Source organism: Lepidothrix coronata, unplaced genomic scaffold (assembly GCF_001604755.1).
Source record: "Lepidothrix coronata isolate B3197 unplaced genomic scaffold, Lepidothrix_coronata-1.0 Scaffold8, whole genome shotgun sequence".
In the NCBI taxonomy this organism is placed as follows: domain Eukaryota; kingdom Metazoa; phylum Chordata; class Aves; order Passeriformes; family Pipridae; genus Lepidothrix; species Lepidothrix coronata.
In genome coordinates, this window is record NW_016690188.1 from 7,534,072 (window position 1) to 7,550,116 (window position 16,045).

The window sequence follows — 16,045 nt, forward strand, 5'->3', positions numbered from 1 at the left end:
GTCTATCTCAAGAAACTCATTCTATAAAAGAATTAATGAGGAGATGATGCAAATAAAAACATAGGAGAAAAGATGATCAAAAAAGGTTCTTGAGTGGACATTCAGTGACCATTCTGAACCAGTCGACTTTTAAAGAATTATTTGAAATCTGTAAATTCAGTATATCCTGAAAAAAAATAAAATCAAGAGGAAGCCTTAAGAGTGTAGATCTGTCACATTAAAAAGCTAATACTTAAAAAGACATAGTTCTTTTCTCTTCTATTCCATTTGTGGTTGAGGGAAGAGTAACAACACAGACATCTCTAGATGAGACAGCATAAGCTGAGTGCCTCTGTGAGAAGAGACTCCACTTTTCACTTGAGGTCTTGGTGAACTGGGCAGGGCTGAGAGAGGACTTACATGAGAGACAGGTGATGACAGAGTAGATTCAACTGAAGCTGAGGAAGTACCTGGAGAGAAATGGGACATGGTAACATAGAGATGTCATCCTGTTAATAAATTATTTGTTCATTTTGATGATCCTTTATATGTTGTAAGCTGCTCTGTTTAGAACTGACTTTCATATGCATCTGGAGAAACTGGTACAATCAATCTTAGGAACTTTAAAGCTAGTAATGAAGAAAAATAATAACTACTAAGGCATCTGTTACTTGTGAGGATCATTTTGGATGGTAAATGGAATGGTTCCTTTCCCCAGATTTAATAACTGCATACACTCATGAACATTAGTTGCTTGTGCATGGACAAGTTCATATACATAAATAATGGTGCTAGAAATCAACTCTCTGCATGCAAATGCAATTAAGAAGAGGTATTAGTATTACAGTCCTAGTCTCCTGAGGAGAGGTTTCACCTCTGGAAAATAATGTATTGAATCTTCTTCTAGGGGAACCTAAAATTGACAAATAAGAAAAGAGTCTTTTAAATGTATGCCAGTATTTTCAGTGTTAGAGTTTTCTGGATTGTCATAGTCAGTACTTTTTCAGATTTTAGCTTTTTCTGGTGCTGGGATGTATATTTATTTTTGTGTGCAGAGTTAGTGCCACTGCACGTGGGGACTGGCATGTATATGACACTTTGTTTGCACTCAGGTGATAGTTTTTGTGTATAATTTTTAGTATTTGTTTGTAGGAATGTAGTACCACAAACAGGTGTGGCTTCATGTATTACAGTGAGCCCCTGATGTTTACTTTAATTCAGGTAATCTTAAGACATCCTGTTTTATGTAATGTGTTCCCTTTGCTTTCAATCCATCACACTTCCAGACTTAGCTCTTCTGTTATTTCTTATTTGTGTGATCTAGTAATTTAGAATGGGAATTTGATAACGTTAATTTTACAAAGATATTGATAGTTTTTTGTTATGTTTTATCATTATTTGTATCAGTAGGCACTAACATGTCCAAAAGGAATGCATGGATCTTTATTCTGCTGTTAATATGGCTGTACCAACTGTTTTTGAATTGCTATAGGGAGTAGAGTATTTGCAACTAAGTGTGAAGGTCACTGGGTCAGAGGAGGTGTATCAGCTGGGAATTTATTTGAATACAGAAACAAGTCAGTTTATATTTTGAGCGTATTCTCAGGGCTTTTTTTTTCTTTGAATGCTTCTTCTGCAGCCACGTATATGCCATTTAGAGACCTCTATGGTAATTTGATATTTTGTACTTAATATCCTAGTAAAATACACACATAAAGTTCATGTTATCGGAAGGAACACACATTGCTAATGCCAGGAAAATGTAATATTCTGTGTGTTTTTTCAGACCTTTTTTTTTTAATTAGGATATGTCTGCTTATACAAAAAGGTTAATTTCTGTCTGGCAAAGTGTATGCAGATGAGGAAAGAGCAGACTGATGTTATTGTAAATTCATGAACTGTATCTACATTAAAAGTTCATCTTTTTTTTTTCCTGCCCTTGAAAGGGAACAGCTAGAAATGACAGGATATATTGAAATGAAGTCTCAGTTTCACACATGTCTGACAATGTTAAATCATTTTGCTTTCTCCATAGGATTTTAAGACAGTGCTGTCTTTCCCCCAGTACCCAGGGGAGTTTCTGCACCCTGTGGTTTATGCGTGTACTGCAGTTATGTTGTTGTGCCTGTTTGCTTCCATTATCACCTACATTGTCCATCACAGGTAAGAATTCCGTTTTAAGCATTTGTGTTAAATGGTCAGCAGTATTCTGAGTACTTCCATTTTTTAACCCCTACTGTAAATATAAATTAAAATGTTCTGAATTACTGTTGGATAGTAATGGCAGCAATGTGGTTTACACCAGAGAAATCAAAACAAAGGTTATGTCAACCTTTCCTAAGCTTTTCCCAAGCTGTATCCTTCTGCACACTTTTCCTAAGATTTCTAACTTGACATTTCAATATAAAACCATGAGCACTATGAAGTTGCTTTCTGGCAACTTCCAGCTGAGCAGACTTTGGCCAACTACACTGGCTTCAAAGACCAGGTTTGGTTGGAAATCTAGTAACTATCATTGAATAAAAGAAATTCTCTTTGTCTTTTAAATTTTAGTTTTAGAAAGCTTGTGTTTTCCTTTCTGTGAAAAATTTATATAAATGCTATTTTAACTACATACCTCTTGTTAAAGACCATTAGCAATTTAAAAGAGTAGGAATGTATTGTACTGTAGAAGCTGCTAAATATTAATTAAGTGAACCTAATGCAATATCTTCTGATCTTCAGCTTCCATTTAATACTGTAGAGAGGTCTTGTTAAAGTTCTGCATATCTGAAGCTATGCAATAAGCCTTTTGCTTTTAGTACTCTACTTTAAATGCTTGATTTGGTGGAGGAAACTTTAAATCAGTAGACTTTTACAGTTTTTACCATTAACCTTACCTTTTTACCATTTATTTCAAGGCTGTATAAGTCAGGCTCTGTCCTGTAGGTAGATTGCTGTGTAGATATTCAAGAATCAGAGAATTTAATTCTATCAAATTAAATATTTTTTCGAAATAGTAATTTTCATGATAGATATGTTGGGTTTTTAATTTTAAAATGTGATTTTTTTCAACAGCACAATCCGAATAAGTAGAAAAGGATGGCATATGCTTCTCAACTTTTGCTTCCATACTGCTCTTACATTTGCTGTCTTTGCTGGTGGAATCAATCGCATTAAATATCCAATTATATGTCAAGCTGTAAGTATCTGTCTTAGTAGTTCTTACTTAGAGAATTGAAACTTGCAACTGAATTTTCTCCATAATATTGATAGTTCTCCTTCTTTTTGTGTATTGTTCCTGGATCTTAAGCTTTTCAAAATAAATCATTGTCAGTATATCATTTAAAGGCCAGCACTGGGAATGTTCAGTGTTTGGTTGTCACCTGAGTTTCTGTAAGAGGGTGATCAATGCATTAATGTCTCTGAAGCTCAGAATTCCTTGGTGGTGGTTTTTTTTTTTAAAAAGCCATGAAAATTTTATTATTTCTCTGCTGTGTAGAATAGCTGAAAAATATGAATTCAAAATATGTCAGTCCTTCTTGTGTTTTGGATTGGATGTGTGGGACTAAGGTTAATGCTTCACTATAATACACATACCATTTCCCCAGGGGAGGCCCTGGCTTCACTGGGTGATCTCTAAATATACACTTGGGTAGCTTAATGTTTATAGTATGGATATGTCTTTTAATTACAACTTGAGCTAAGGAAACAAAGCAGACCAGTATACTTGTGATATATGGGCCCCTGTTTGCACTGCTGGACTGTTTCACATCTCCTGCTTCAGCCATTTTGGGGCAATAGTGTTGTGAGATGCACAGAGAGGGCTGGCTTTGGCTGCCCTGAATATAGAGGTTGAGTCTGTACTATGTGTAAAGAAAGTAATTTTAGTTATCTTCTGTAATGCCTGATGAGGGATCGTTGCAATTTGTTTATCTTAAATATTTCTTCTCTTGGATTTTATAGAAGTGCTCCAGGTCTCATGAATGTTGTTGATATTTGCTGTAATAAAGCATTTCTTTTAGCCAACATTCTCCCAGATATTTTGCCTGTCACTAATCTGATTCTTTGGAATGGGTGTAAATAGCCAGTGTCACCAGATAACAGCAGAATCACTGCAAAATTTGCATAATTATGGTAAGAGTTATCAGTCTAGTTTTCAGTGCAGTGCTTTGCAAGCCTTCTGTGTATACTTGTGTATGACCATCAGTAAACATCACATGTAGATCCGTAAGCACTGTAACATTTTTAAGTGTGAAGTCTACCTATGTGTATTACATGCTATTCATTTAATAACACAGTTATCCACTAGATTATTTTAAGATATCTCACAATATCTGGTGTCTTGTGTCATAATTAATCTGTAAGTTCTAGTAAATTGAAATATCACTTACCATTGTCTTTATCTGCATTTTGCAAGTGAGGGTAGCAGATTAGTTTGTAGGGCAGCCATGGCCATGTAATTACATGATCGCAAATGACCATCTGTTGCTGCCGTTGTCTGATTATTTACTTTGCAGATTGCATGGTAACAATCTGGTATTAACAGCTATAATGAAAAATTGATTGAGATAAATGTGTTATTAATAGTCTGTTACAAGTAATACATAAACTACAGGGGTATCTTCATAAAATGCATTATCAGTGACATCTGTCTCTTGCTATGGTATAGCGCCAGATCCTGAGCTGCTGAGAAACATGCACACTTACAGAAACTGAACTGATTCATTCCTATATGTCTTCTAACCAGTTTCGTAAAGTTAATTATTTACCTGACAACATGCTACATTAACAGACAATATCATCAGTAGTTAAAAGACAAAAAATATACAGGTCACACAAGATGCAGGCTGTCCTCTGTTTCCTGGTAGAAGTTGTCTGTCTGATGTAATTATATAGGGCTAATGGATGAAATAGTTCAAACAGTCACAGAATCACATAACATGCTCAGTTGGAAGGGACCCACAAAGGTCATCTAAGAGAAGACTCCTCTAGCTGGTAACAGAGGTTGAACAAATATTCACTTCTAGAACATTGTACCCCACCACAGATCCTTTCTTGCTTTCTGACAGCAAGTTTTTCAAAATTCTGTGAGTCCCAGTGTGTCGCTGCTGAAGTCGGAACGGCCAAAGCAACACAGATATCAGACGTAGTCCAGGTGTAAGGTGATCAGGAAGCTGTTTATTGCTCTCAAGTGTTTCTTTTATACTCTTTGTACACTATCGTGCCAAAACACAATTGGTCAAAAGTCTCAAGCATAAAACACAGTACGTGTTTCCATTGGAGACACAGAAGACACAGTGCTTACTGTCATTGGTGACCTGAGGACACTGTGCACTCTGTCATTGGTGATATTATGCACATTTTGATTGGTGACCTTTGGTCTGGGCTGCATTACGTTTGTTCCATCCGGCATTACAGTAAATATTTCCTTAGAGTTGCTTACATTCCTCGTCACTAAATGCCAGGCTGGTGACAGGTTCTCTGTCAACCCCGACACCAGTGCCTGTGTCCTTCTGTGATAACCCTGAGACAATTGCTCCGTGAATTAATGTTCAGGGTGCCAAAGCTAGGAGTAAGGGAGTCAGGAGTCGGGGAGAGACACTAATAGTTTCCTGAGAAGCTTATGTATTTGAACATTCCCCACAGCTTGCAGAAGTGTTTATGGGGTGGACAGCACTCCTTCTCTCCTATGTATGGAATACAGCAATTCTTTAAATCATTCAGCCAATGAAATGTATATTATGTAGCCAGCTTGGGCTTCTGTGTCCCTTAAGTCTAAGATTTGTCTCTTTCTCCCTTTTATTTTTTTTTTTCCTCAGTTCTGGAAAATAACCTGATATTGGGGTTTAAAATATATTTGTGAAAATGTTACTGCTTCAAGCAGCACTAAAATATTAGTTATACTGCAGGTGTAACACTTTCAGTGTTGCCATACTACTACACCTTTCAATTTGCTAAAATTCAAAACACAACTTTACCCTGCAGCAATGCAATTTCCACTTTTTGTTTCCTGAGTGCGTACGGAAAGATTCCAAGTGCGAGTATTTTTTGTCCTAATCACTGAAATGTTGTATCAAAGCCAGTGAACCACCACCTTTCTTATTGTAATTATCCCTAAAACTTTCACACAAATTTCACTGCTGCATCCTTACCCAAGTGAAATAATAGACTGAGTTAACTTTTATCCTTCAAAATTAACCAAAAAGGATGGTTCTAAAATAGCTTCATTTGGATTGCCTTCTGCCTCTAAATGAATAGTTCCAGGCTAGTTTTAAGCATCAGAAATTAATGCTATGGAAATGGACCCATTTTCTCTGATAGCTGAAAGAACCTTCAAATCCCCTTGAAGGTGAAATAATCAAACGAAAAAAAATGTCTTTTCAGAGGTGGTCAGATATTTATTTTTATATGGAATCTAAATATCTAAAATTCCCTTTTAAACCTACATATATATTTCATGACATTTTGTATAGATGTTTCACTTGCATATGTGCTATGTAGTCTATGATTTATAAGGAAAACTGATACTACAGTGCTGGTCTAGAAGAGTTCATTGCATCTTCATACCTCTCCTGTGTGAATGAATCTACAAACTGTTTAGATTACCCGTGAATCTGATTCTGGGTGTCACTGAATGTTGACTGGTGTTGTAGAATCCAGTGTCTTGACATTATGGCAAAGTCTTTCATGCAAATCAAAAGTTGTCTTAGGAGCAGCTAAATGGGATTAATCAGAGCCAGTACACCACCAGAAAGGTGTTTGAGCCAGCTAGTGGGTGACATAGTCATCCCCTTCCATCTTCCACAGTTAGGATCTCATATTGCTTTCTTTCAAATGGCAGAAGGAAGATTACTCCTTTTATGTAAGGAATGGGAGAGAAAGGAGAATGTAACTGGATCACTCCCTGTGTGTGGGAGGCATCAGTTCTGTTCTCTCAGACAAAGATTTCAATTTCATGCATGGCCCCTACTTTCCAGGAAAGCATGAAAGCCATGAGGTTATGGATGCTAGGGAATGAAATCATCAGTTCAGCATGTTGTGGCATGAAGAATAGGCTTATGGGCACAAGATTCAGGAGGCAGAAAAGTTAGGGAGCAAGATAGGATCTTAATTTTTTATCCTAGTGGCCAGTTAGTGACTGGCATGATCACTTCAATCGCATCTCGAAGAACCTCCTATATGTTTTTTAAAATAAAAGTTTCCATGTAAACTTTGGCACAGCTCAGATCTCCCTTCTCCCTGATAAATGCCAAATGTGAAGCTGCTTGTGAATTCCTTTCTGTAAGGCAGTAAATCTTCAACAAGAAAGGCAAAGCCCATTCCATACTAGCCAGTAGCCTATAAGTTCAACTCAGAAAGTTCAACTTCTTGCGTTAAATTTTCTACCTGTGAAGAGAGCATGGGGTTTTTTCTAATGCTAAATGTTAAAGATCATGAAAAATTCACATCCAGTGGTGTTACAGACTGCAGAGAAATTCCTGAATCCCTTCATCTCACTGAAAAGAATAATTTTCATTTCAGGATTAATAGTTTAATCAGAATGTCAGTGCATATCCATATCCTTCTTTAAATAGAACTGGCTAAAGAAGTACAGTCTTATCTGAAATATGACTACAATTGGAAAAAAAAAGAAAAGAAACTGAATTAAAAACTTGGGGAAAACAAAGAAATTTGTGTACAAGTTCAAGCTGATCAAGGGAGCTTTCTGTGCCCAAATGCTTTGCATAAATGTGTATTCTGGTCTTTACCATGGTAACGGCATCATGTGGAACTTAAGTTACCTCTAAGGTACTGAAATTTCTTGAAGTAGCACAAATAGACAGCATCTTCTTACTGCAGAAAAGCATAATCTTCTATTCAAAAGGCTGGTGCTTATTCCCAAAGATAAGTGTTCTAAGAACACAGGATATGAAAAACTGAATCCAAGCAAACAAGAAAATTTTCACCTTATAACTGTGGTCATTAAAGAGCTTTAGGTGCAATGCTGTCTTTCAATGCATATGTCCTGACAGTTTTTTCTGTACCATTTGGACTGTCAGTGGAAAACCTTCTTATAAATAAGGGTCATCACTTCAATGTTTACAGTCAAAATCCTTTGTTCTGTGTGGAAAACTCAACCTTTTTCACACAATTTTATAATTGTAATTATATAATTATAATTTGAAATACAAAAGTTCTACTAATAACAGAAATAGTTTTAAGTTGCCACTTGGGTGTGGCAATTTGTATGTATTTGTATATATTTACTTTCCTCTTAAATTTATATATATTTATTTACCTCAAACTTTATAGAGGCACAAATCCAGTCACAAGATACGCATAGGTAAATTTTTACCCCGGGCCTTTCATGCAGGTTTACATTTGCTAACAGAGTTAAGTAAGAGTTTATTGAACAAAGCCACATTTGTTCTGTTCCCCTTTCTGTTGAGCCTTGTCCTTCCCTTCCATGACATGTCTTTCTAGCATAGAGTTCAGATGTCTTCCTAGTTTAAGAAAGGTAGAAAGAGGTGGTCCCACTGAATGGGACAAAAGAGCTTGCAGTCACAGTCCCTAAGCGCAACAGTGAGGAAAATACATCTCTGTAACATTACTGATGTCAGCGTGGAGACATGGGGCAGAAAGCAAAGCCTACTACTTTGAAACACTGAGTTTTCAATATGAGGCGTGACAAGTATTTCTTTACTAATTATTGTTAGTGGATGAAAAAGAGCAAAAATTCTAGTCTAAAAGCATATTTTGTGATGGTAATTGAGAAACCAAATTATCACCACTGTCATGTGAAAGGAGGGGAGGGGTTTACCCAACCCTTAGTGTGGGAGAGATTTTCTTGACTCTTAGTAATTTACTTGTCTGTCAGTGCCTCAGGGGTCTGTCAGCGTCTGTAATCGGGACTGTTCATTGAACAGATTCGTAAGATTGGAAGGTGATTCGACTGCCCTTCTCAGGGGCGCTAAGCCAACAGCATGGAGACCCCTCAATGGATCTTCCCATTCTGCTGCCATAAACTACTAGCACCTATGAAGGACTCACTCTAACGGTTTATAGAATAACACGCTTTATTAATACAAATTGTGACAGGTTAATAAGGTTCACGGGTCGTTGGTGATTGTGTCTGACTGCAAAAATGTGTTTAAAGCAATCTACTAATACTATAAAGCAAGCACAATCTCTAATCCTGATAACAGCATTTAGCATGCATAGAATATGTTTCTTACTCAGTAGGTATCCCTATGGGGGGGAAGACAGGTTCAGCCCTTTGACTAATCCCAGCAGCTTTGGTGGAGTCTTCCTCAATTTTCCCCCTATTCGTAACTTATACTATCTCATTAGGTTTAGGTGGAGCTTGAGTGACTTTAGTCATAAGTACTTTTATTTCTGATTGATGTAAAATTCTCTTACTTTGGTTCACATACTTAATGTGTTGTATCTTGGCATCTGTCTCCCTCGGTTGACAGGTACTTATAGTATTTGAACTACAAGGTGCTACCATGTTCCCTTCCCTGCAGGGAATTCCATGGAGGGAGGCCACGGTGTCTCCACTCTCCTCCACCCTCCGTTCCATTCGCCGTAGCAGGTGTTTATTGTTGTATAGGGAGCCTTTGTGGGTCACACTGACCATGTTCCATCCAGGGAGTAGCAGCTGCGTTTTACCCTGTAATTCTTAGTCACCTCTAATTTTTCACCCTATCCATCCTCCCACCCTTTCCTTTAGAATTTAGTGTAACAGCTCAGTGCATTCTTCCAAATGACACACTGTGGTTGTGTCATCTTGCATCTGTCAGTCATAAGGAGGTCCTGCATCATCAGGATATATCCTCTTTTCCTTCAAGCAAGAAATGCAAATGATTAGGGTTTTTTTGAGACAGAAGGATGGATATTTTATTAAAGAGTTGATAACATCATCAGAGGATGATAAAATTTCTGTCTCTTGTCTATGTTTGTTCAATTTGTCCATATATCAGAAGGAAGTCAGCTACTGAAATGTGAGCACACTGTGAAGAACAATAATGAGACTAAGGTGTGGCATTGCAATGATGTGTTAGGTCAGTTGAGTTGCCTCCTGTTCAGTAAAATGATTTTATTGTACTATTTTCAGGTCTCTCATTCATTTAAGTGGCTTATTATTGCTGTCTATATGGCCATATATGTTGTTCAACATTTCACATGTAGGTGCCTTTTCACATGGAATTCATTCTGCTGTTCATATTCTTAAATCATACTTGTGTGGAATACAGGCGTACTATGTCAAAATGAGAAAGAGGTTAGGAATCAAATCTCTAGAATTTTTCTGGTTTTACCTCATGATTTATACCTCCTTTTTCTTCCCCCTTTTTCCTTCTCCTCTCTCCCTCCTGCCTTACTCCTTCACTCCCCTCCTCGCTCGTGGCCCGGTTCACTGTGCCCCTACAGAAATGCTGCAAGCTGCATATGAACTAAGTCCAGACAGCACTAGTCCCTGAGCTGGCAGTGTCTGCCAGCTGATGATATAAAGTTGTCTCATTCTCTTATTTCTGCTTCTTTTACCTCAAGCGACAATGGCAATGAAGGCTTTATACTCCCTTGTCTAATGTGACAGACAAGTCCCAGAGAAAATTATAAAGGGTTTCCAGTTGAAGATATTTGCTGCTATCTTCAAGTTTTGAAATATATTACTAAATATAAACAAAATGCATCGAATTTTTTTCTTTACTCATCAATTATTTTGTTTTAAGTGGAGCAAAAAAGGAACACTGGTTCAAATAAGTCATTAGATTTGTGTTAGCTTTATTCAGCAATTCTCTGTATTCCTTAAACATTTATGTTCTTTCCAATTATAGCAATATTTTACTTGTCACTGCAAAATGTCAGGTTATTGCTTCAAAGGTAACCTCATTTTATATAATCAGATGGAGACTTAGCTGATGTAATAAAGCAGTGGAGATTGGATAAAAGTCCAATTACTGCTTCCATAGTAATGAATAACAATTATTAACATAACAAAGATGTTAGTATTTTAAAGGTGTTTGTACTTTGTTTGTAGTAACACTATTAGAGATTGTATGTCTTTTTAAGGGAGGATGCCAAGACCTGTCATTTAATTTTAAAAATTATATGGCTAAGTTTAAAAGTTTCTTAAAATATGTCTGAAAATAATCTAGTTTTGGGCAAATAGCACTGATTCCATTGACAGAAGTCAATCTTGGCTGTATGTAGCAGAGAGGGAACTACAGCAGGACATTCTTGAAAAATTAAAGGAAATAGTAGCAAGAAAATAGCAAGAAAAATACAGGTCTCTCATTAATTTTTAAATCTCATTGTTGTGGTAAGCTAACAAAGCTTGCAACACAAACAGGTGTAAAATGTTGTCATTAATCAGGTTCTTAGAAAACTAATGTCTTTACAGTCTTGGTTTCCTAACATGCCATCTGGCATTACAGATATTACCTAAAATAGATTAAATAAATATTTGTAAGTGCAACTGTTAGATGCACTTACAAATTCATTTTAAAAAATCTATTTGTTTGTACACTTATGCAGTAAGATTCTTCTAAAACTCTTGTTTTACTGATCCACTTACTGAGTTGTTTAACTGTCCATTGTTTTTTCTAGGTTGGCATAGTACTGCATTATTCTACACTCTCTACTATGCTATGGATTGGAGTAACTGCCAGGAATATTTATAAGCAAGTCACAAAAAAACCTCAGCCATGCCAAAACAGTGACCAACCTTCTTATCCAAAGCAACCACTACTCAGGTATGGAATATTAGTTATACTTTATTTTTTAATGTCTTCCTAAAACATATAAACACTTTCTTTTATTTCTGTATTCTTTGCCTTTTAAAGACTATAAGTAGGATCCATAAAGAATTGAGCCACTTAGGTGTGTGTAAATATCTGAATATTTATTGTATGCTTATGGTTTACTCAGGAGATAGAAATATGCAGAACTGGTATTGGCTGGGTTCAGTTAATCTTTATCTGAATGGTAAGAATTGAAATGTTTCTGTTGGTTTTTTATGGAGGGAAAAAAACCCACACACAATCAAAAACTGGCTTCCTTCCAAGCATTATTTAATTGTCAGAAACTATGCTATAATAACTCTTCCTTTACCCTTATCTCTTCTGCTTTAATTCTTGCCCACACTTGTATTGGTAGCCTAATAACCTGATAGCAACTTTCCTCATTCCACATCAGAGATCTAAGGCTGTTACAGGAGCAACTGGAAATCTGCCTTCCCTATCAGCTTTTTAGATGAAGTAGGCTAACAAACATGTCTCTGACAGCATCACAGGTGTAATACAGTAAGAATTCTTACCAGAAGCCTGTAAGATGCACAAACTCCAAGCCAGAATAGTCAGTATGCACAGAAAGGGGGAAAAAAAACCTAACAAAACCTTACCATAAACTAGGTTTTCCAGCTAAAGGCATTAGAAGATTAATTAATCTCTTTTGAGCTTAGCTGTCAAGAAATTAAGTATTACCCAAAGTTATGTATTGTGCCTGTATAGATTTTGGAAGGAGACTAAGACAGAAAAGAACTTCCAGAGAACAATTCCTCCCATCTGTCTTGGATGTTTAATGAGGACAGGATGAATTATCTTATGGAGGTGCCTCTCTTTCCCCAAAGATCATGGGAAAACCTGAATGGTCAATTTAGCCTGAAAACCTCCATTTTATAGTGAAGGACAGGAAATGAGAATTCTACTTTTTATGGGTCTTCTGTGAAAAATCCATATGAGTGTATTCTTTTAGATAGACTAAAATAAGACTAAATAGACTAAAATAAGTTATTATTTTAGTTTAAACAGAAAATTTTTAACAAGTAACAGTTATAGATGACTGTGTTATGTCACAACTTGTTAAAAGTCTGTAGGAAGATGAATTGTGTTTTTCTGTCTGATTCTGCTGAGTGAAATTTTTACTAACATCATTAGATTTCCTTTTGATAAAACATTTTATTTTTAGTGATGAAATTGATTATAGTTAACATAAAATTTGTATTGTGAAGAGAAGAATTGCCATATTGATCCTGAGCTTTGTTAGGTGTAAGCAAGAGCATATACTTTCACTAGGAGTGGATGACTTTGCAGATACATGATTTACTATGCTATTCTTCATAAATGAGAATTTCAGTCCTTCAGTTACCAGCTCATGGCAAAATGAATAATTGCCTATTTTCAAATGCTGCACTGTGACTATTAAAGTAGAAAATTGTTACAAGTTACATAGACCCAGCATAGTGTATGTTCTTCAAATTCAAATCTTGTTTGAGTTGGAAAACAATAGACAATCAGGTTACAGAAAAGATTACTCTAATTAGAATCTTTGTTGTACCGGTCATGTTGAGGTTCTCAGACAGTGAAAATAAATAGTAGCTATTTTAAGTTTAGCAATAGAAATGATAAACCTCCTTTTAGCTGTAAGAGAACATGAGTATAATTGTTTAATAGCTAAGTAAAATTATTCTAAGTTGTTTTTCTCATGCAGGGCACCATATATCCTAGAGACACAGGCACTGAAATGTCTTATATGATTTCATAATGTTTAGTACTAGATTCAAAATAGTAAGGATCACTTCGTGTAGGAAACAGGCATAGTGTATGTAAAATTAAAAATCCCATTAAGCAAGAAAATGTTAAACGCATAATTAGGAATTGTTGTTCTTTTAGTATGATAATGATAATTTTTTGGGGCATTTTAACTTTCCTGGTTTTAATAAAATTAATATCAAAGTTATTCTGTATCATAATATTTCCATAAAAGCCATTTAAGATGCTTATATTTTAGTGCAGTAATTTATAAGGAATGTTTTAACTAGTCGGTGTTCTTGTGTCTGTAAGCCAATGCTGGCCTTTATACATATTATTTCTCAGGTACACCTGGGTTTCGGTAAGGGAGTGTTAATTTGTCTGAATGGTATAAAGTTGATTCAAACGGAGATTGAGTTAAGCTTTTTTATATGTCAGGACTGCCAGTGATGGGAAAAATATGAAACAGTCTACAAGACACTTTTAAACAAGAGGTAGTTTGTCGGTTATCCCTGTCTATAGACCTAGTTTGCCTTGTGTTCAGGTTTTGTTGAATACAAATATATGAATGTGTTTGGCAAAAACATTACACTTTGGCGTTGTCCTTCAGTCTTTTCTGGTAATGGGGGTGTGTGATAGACTGTGTTTCCAGTTCACATAGAAGTGGTTTTGTATTGCATATATATACACTTGCTATGTGAATGAGACATAGGGATATCTTTTGTGAGTCAGTAAGTGGAGTCTACTGCCAAAAATCAATACGTAAATCTGACATAAAAATTGTCCCACCACATTTTTTTCAAGGAGCTTGATCCACTCTAAAAAGTAGCTGAAATAGTGAAGATAAATACCAAAATACCTAAAAGGAGACCTTACTTACTCGTAGAAAAGGACGTGTGCTTGTAACAGTTACTTCAGTTTCTCTGCCTGCTGTTTGCATATTCAGTTGCAGAAGCAAGACAAATGAGGTGCACTTGATCTTTTTCTCCTAGTTTTCCCTGGGCTGTAGCAATAAGTGTCTTATTATGTAAAATTGTGGTTCTTTATCGGTTTTCTCTGTTATAGATAGAGTGATGAAATTTGAAACATTTTTGCCATCTAATTTTACTGAAACTTGTTCTACATGGCAATATGATTTTAAATATTGCCTCTTCTTATACATTAATCATGTATTATATTATACATTATATATGCTATGCATTATACACGATATATATTTTATTACATATATTATTCATGAAATATATATTATCTATTAATTACAGAGTTAAATCTCTCGAGGCCTATTGCTTTGATGACTGGAACCAACTGTAACAATTTTGGCATTTTTCTCTAAATGTGCCTGGATGCTAATGAGGTGGATCAAATTAATGCATCATTGACTTTTGTGTATTGAAATGCTGAATCTTAGCACTTCAGCAGATAATGAAATTACTTCCTGTAAAATATACTCTCCGGTATTCTTAATAGAAATAAATAATTCTATCTGTTCATCCTCTGTGGACATTTGTTAAACCTGGCAGAGTTTAGCTTCTGACTCATCTGAAGTCAGCTTTTGCCAGCAAAGCAAAGGAGCATGCAAGATTCAGCAGTTACTTCAATGTACAATACTTCTCATCAGCCTAAGCTGAGGTGCAGGTATTATTAGGTTTTTGTACCTGGTATGTGCATGCATTTTTCATGTGATGCTCTGCACACATGCAAATTAGACAGAAGTACAGACTAAGCAGCAAAATATTTATGAAAGATATTCTGTTAAAACTATTCCTTTCTAGAAAGACAGAAAAAAATTAGATTACTTTCATTTTTAATAAGATAACTACTGAGCACAATTGCATTATAAATATTTGAAATAAAAAATAAATAAGCTGCCAGCTGGGCCAGAGATTGGTGCTAAGTAGATAATTAAGTTTTATCTCAGGGTTAGGTACAAATATATCTCCTAATTTTCTCCCACCTCTTTTATTCAATGAATGTCTTACAAGATAACTAATATGGCACACTTCAGATTACAGAGTCCAATATCCTATATCTGTCATGCAAAAACATCAATGTGCATAAATAGGGTTGCAGAATCAACTGCAAAATGGATAACAGGTGATTTCACTGTCTCTGCTGAAATTCATCTTATTTATCATGTAATGTATCTTGATAAGCTTTTTAAAATGTTCTTAGTAAAATTGTGGGACTTCTAGGAAAAGTACCCCTGGAGTGCTTTAGAAAAATTGTGTATCTAGCTTTAGTAACAGAAGTATTAGCCTTAGTACTATGGCTAATAAATATGAACATAGAGAATTTTGTGAAGATCACAACTGAGGCAAGTTAAAGCATTTTCAGCAGCACGCACAGAGTACCTACAGTCAATACCACTGGCTTCAGTTCCATTCTCTGTTTTCAACCTTAAATAGAATAATTTTTAGAATTATAAAGCTGTTTGCATATTTCATGTATTTTGAAATGTCTTAAGTGTTTTATAGAAACTGTCCTTTGACCTGTACACAGAGCAGACCTAGAAATAGTAGGTGAGAACTGGAGCAGTTCAGTCAAACTGTAATATCTGCTAATGGATGTGT

General features: G+C 35.7%; 1 protein-coding gene across 3 annotated transcripts in view; it reads left to right on the forward strand.

Moving 5' to 3' along the window:
* ADGRA1 (adhesion G protein-coupled receptor A1) overlaps positions 1-16,045 on the forward strand; it is a 263,876-nt gene that overhangs the window by 220,560 nt on the left and 27,271 nt on the right. For all 3 annotated transcript variants that reach the window (XM_017804122.1, XM_017804123.1, XM_017804124.1), the window contains 3 exons: positions 2,015-2,142; positions 3,037-3,160; positions 11,551-11,696. In XM_017804122.1, the coding sequence (XP_017659611.1) occupies positions 2,015-2,142; positions 3,037-3,160; positions 11,551-11,696 (398 nt within the window). The remainder of the gene's footprint in view (positions 1-2,014; positions 2,143-3,036; positions 3,161-11,550; positions 11,697-16,045) is intronic.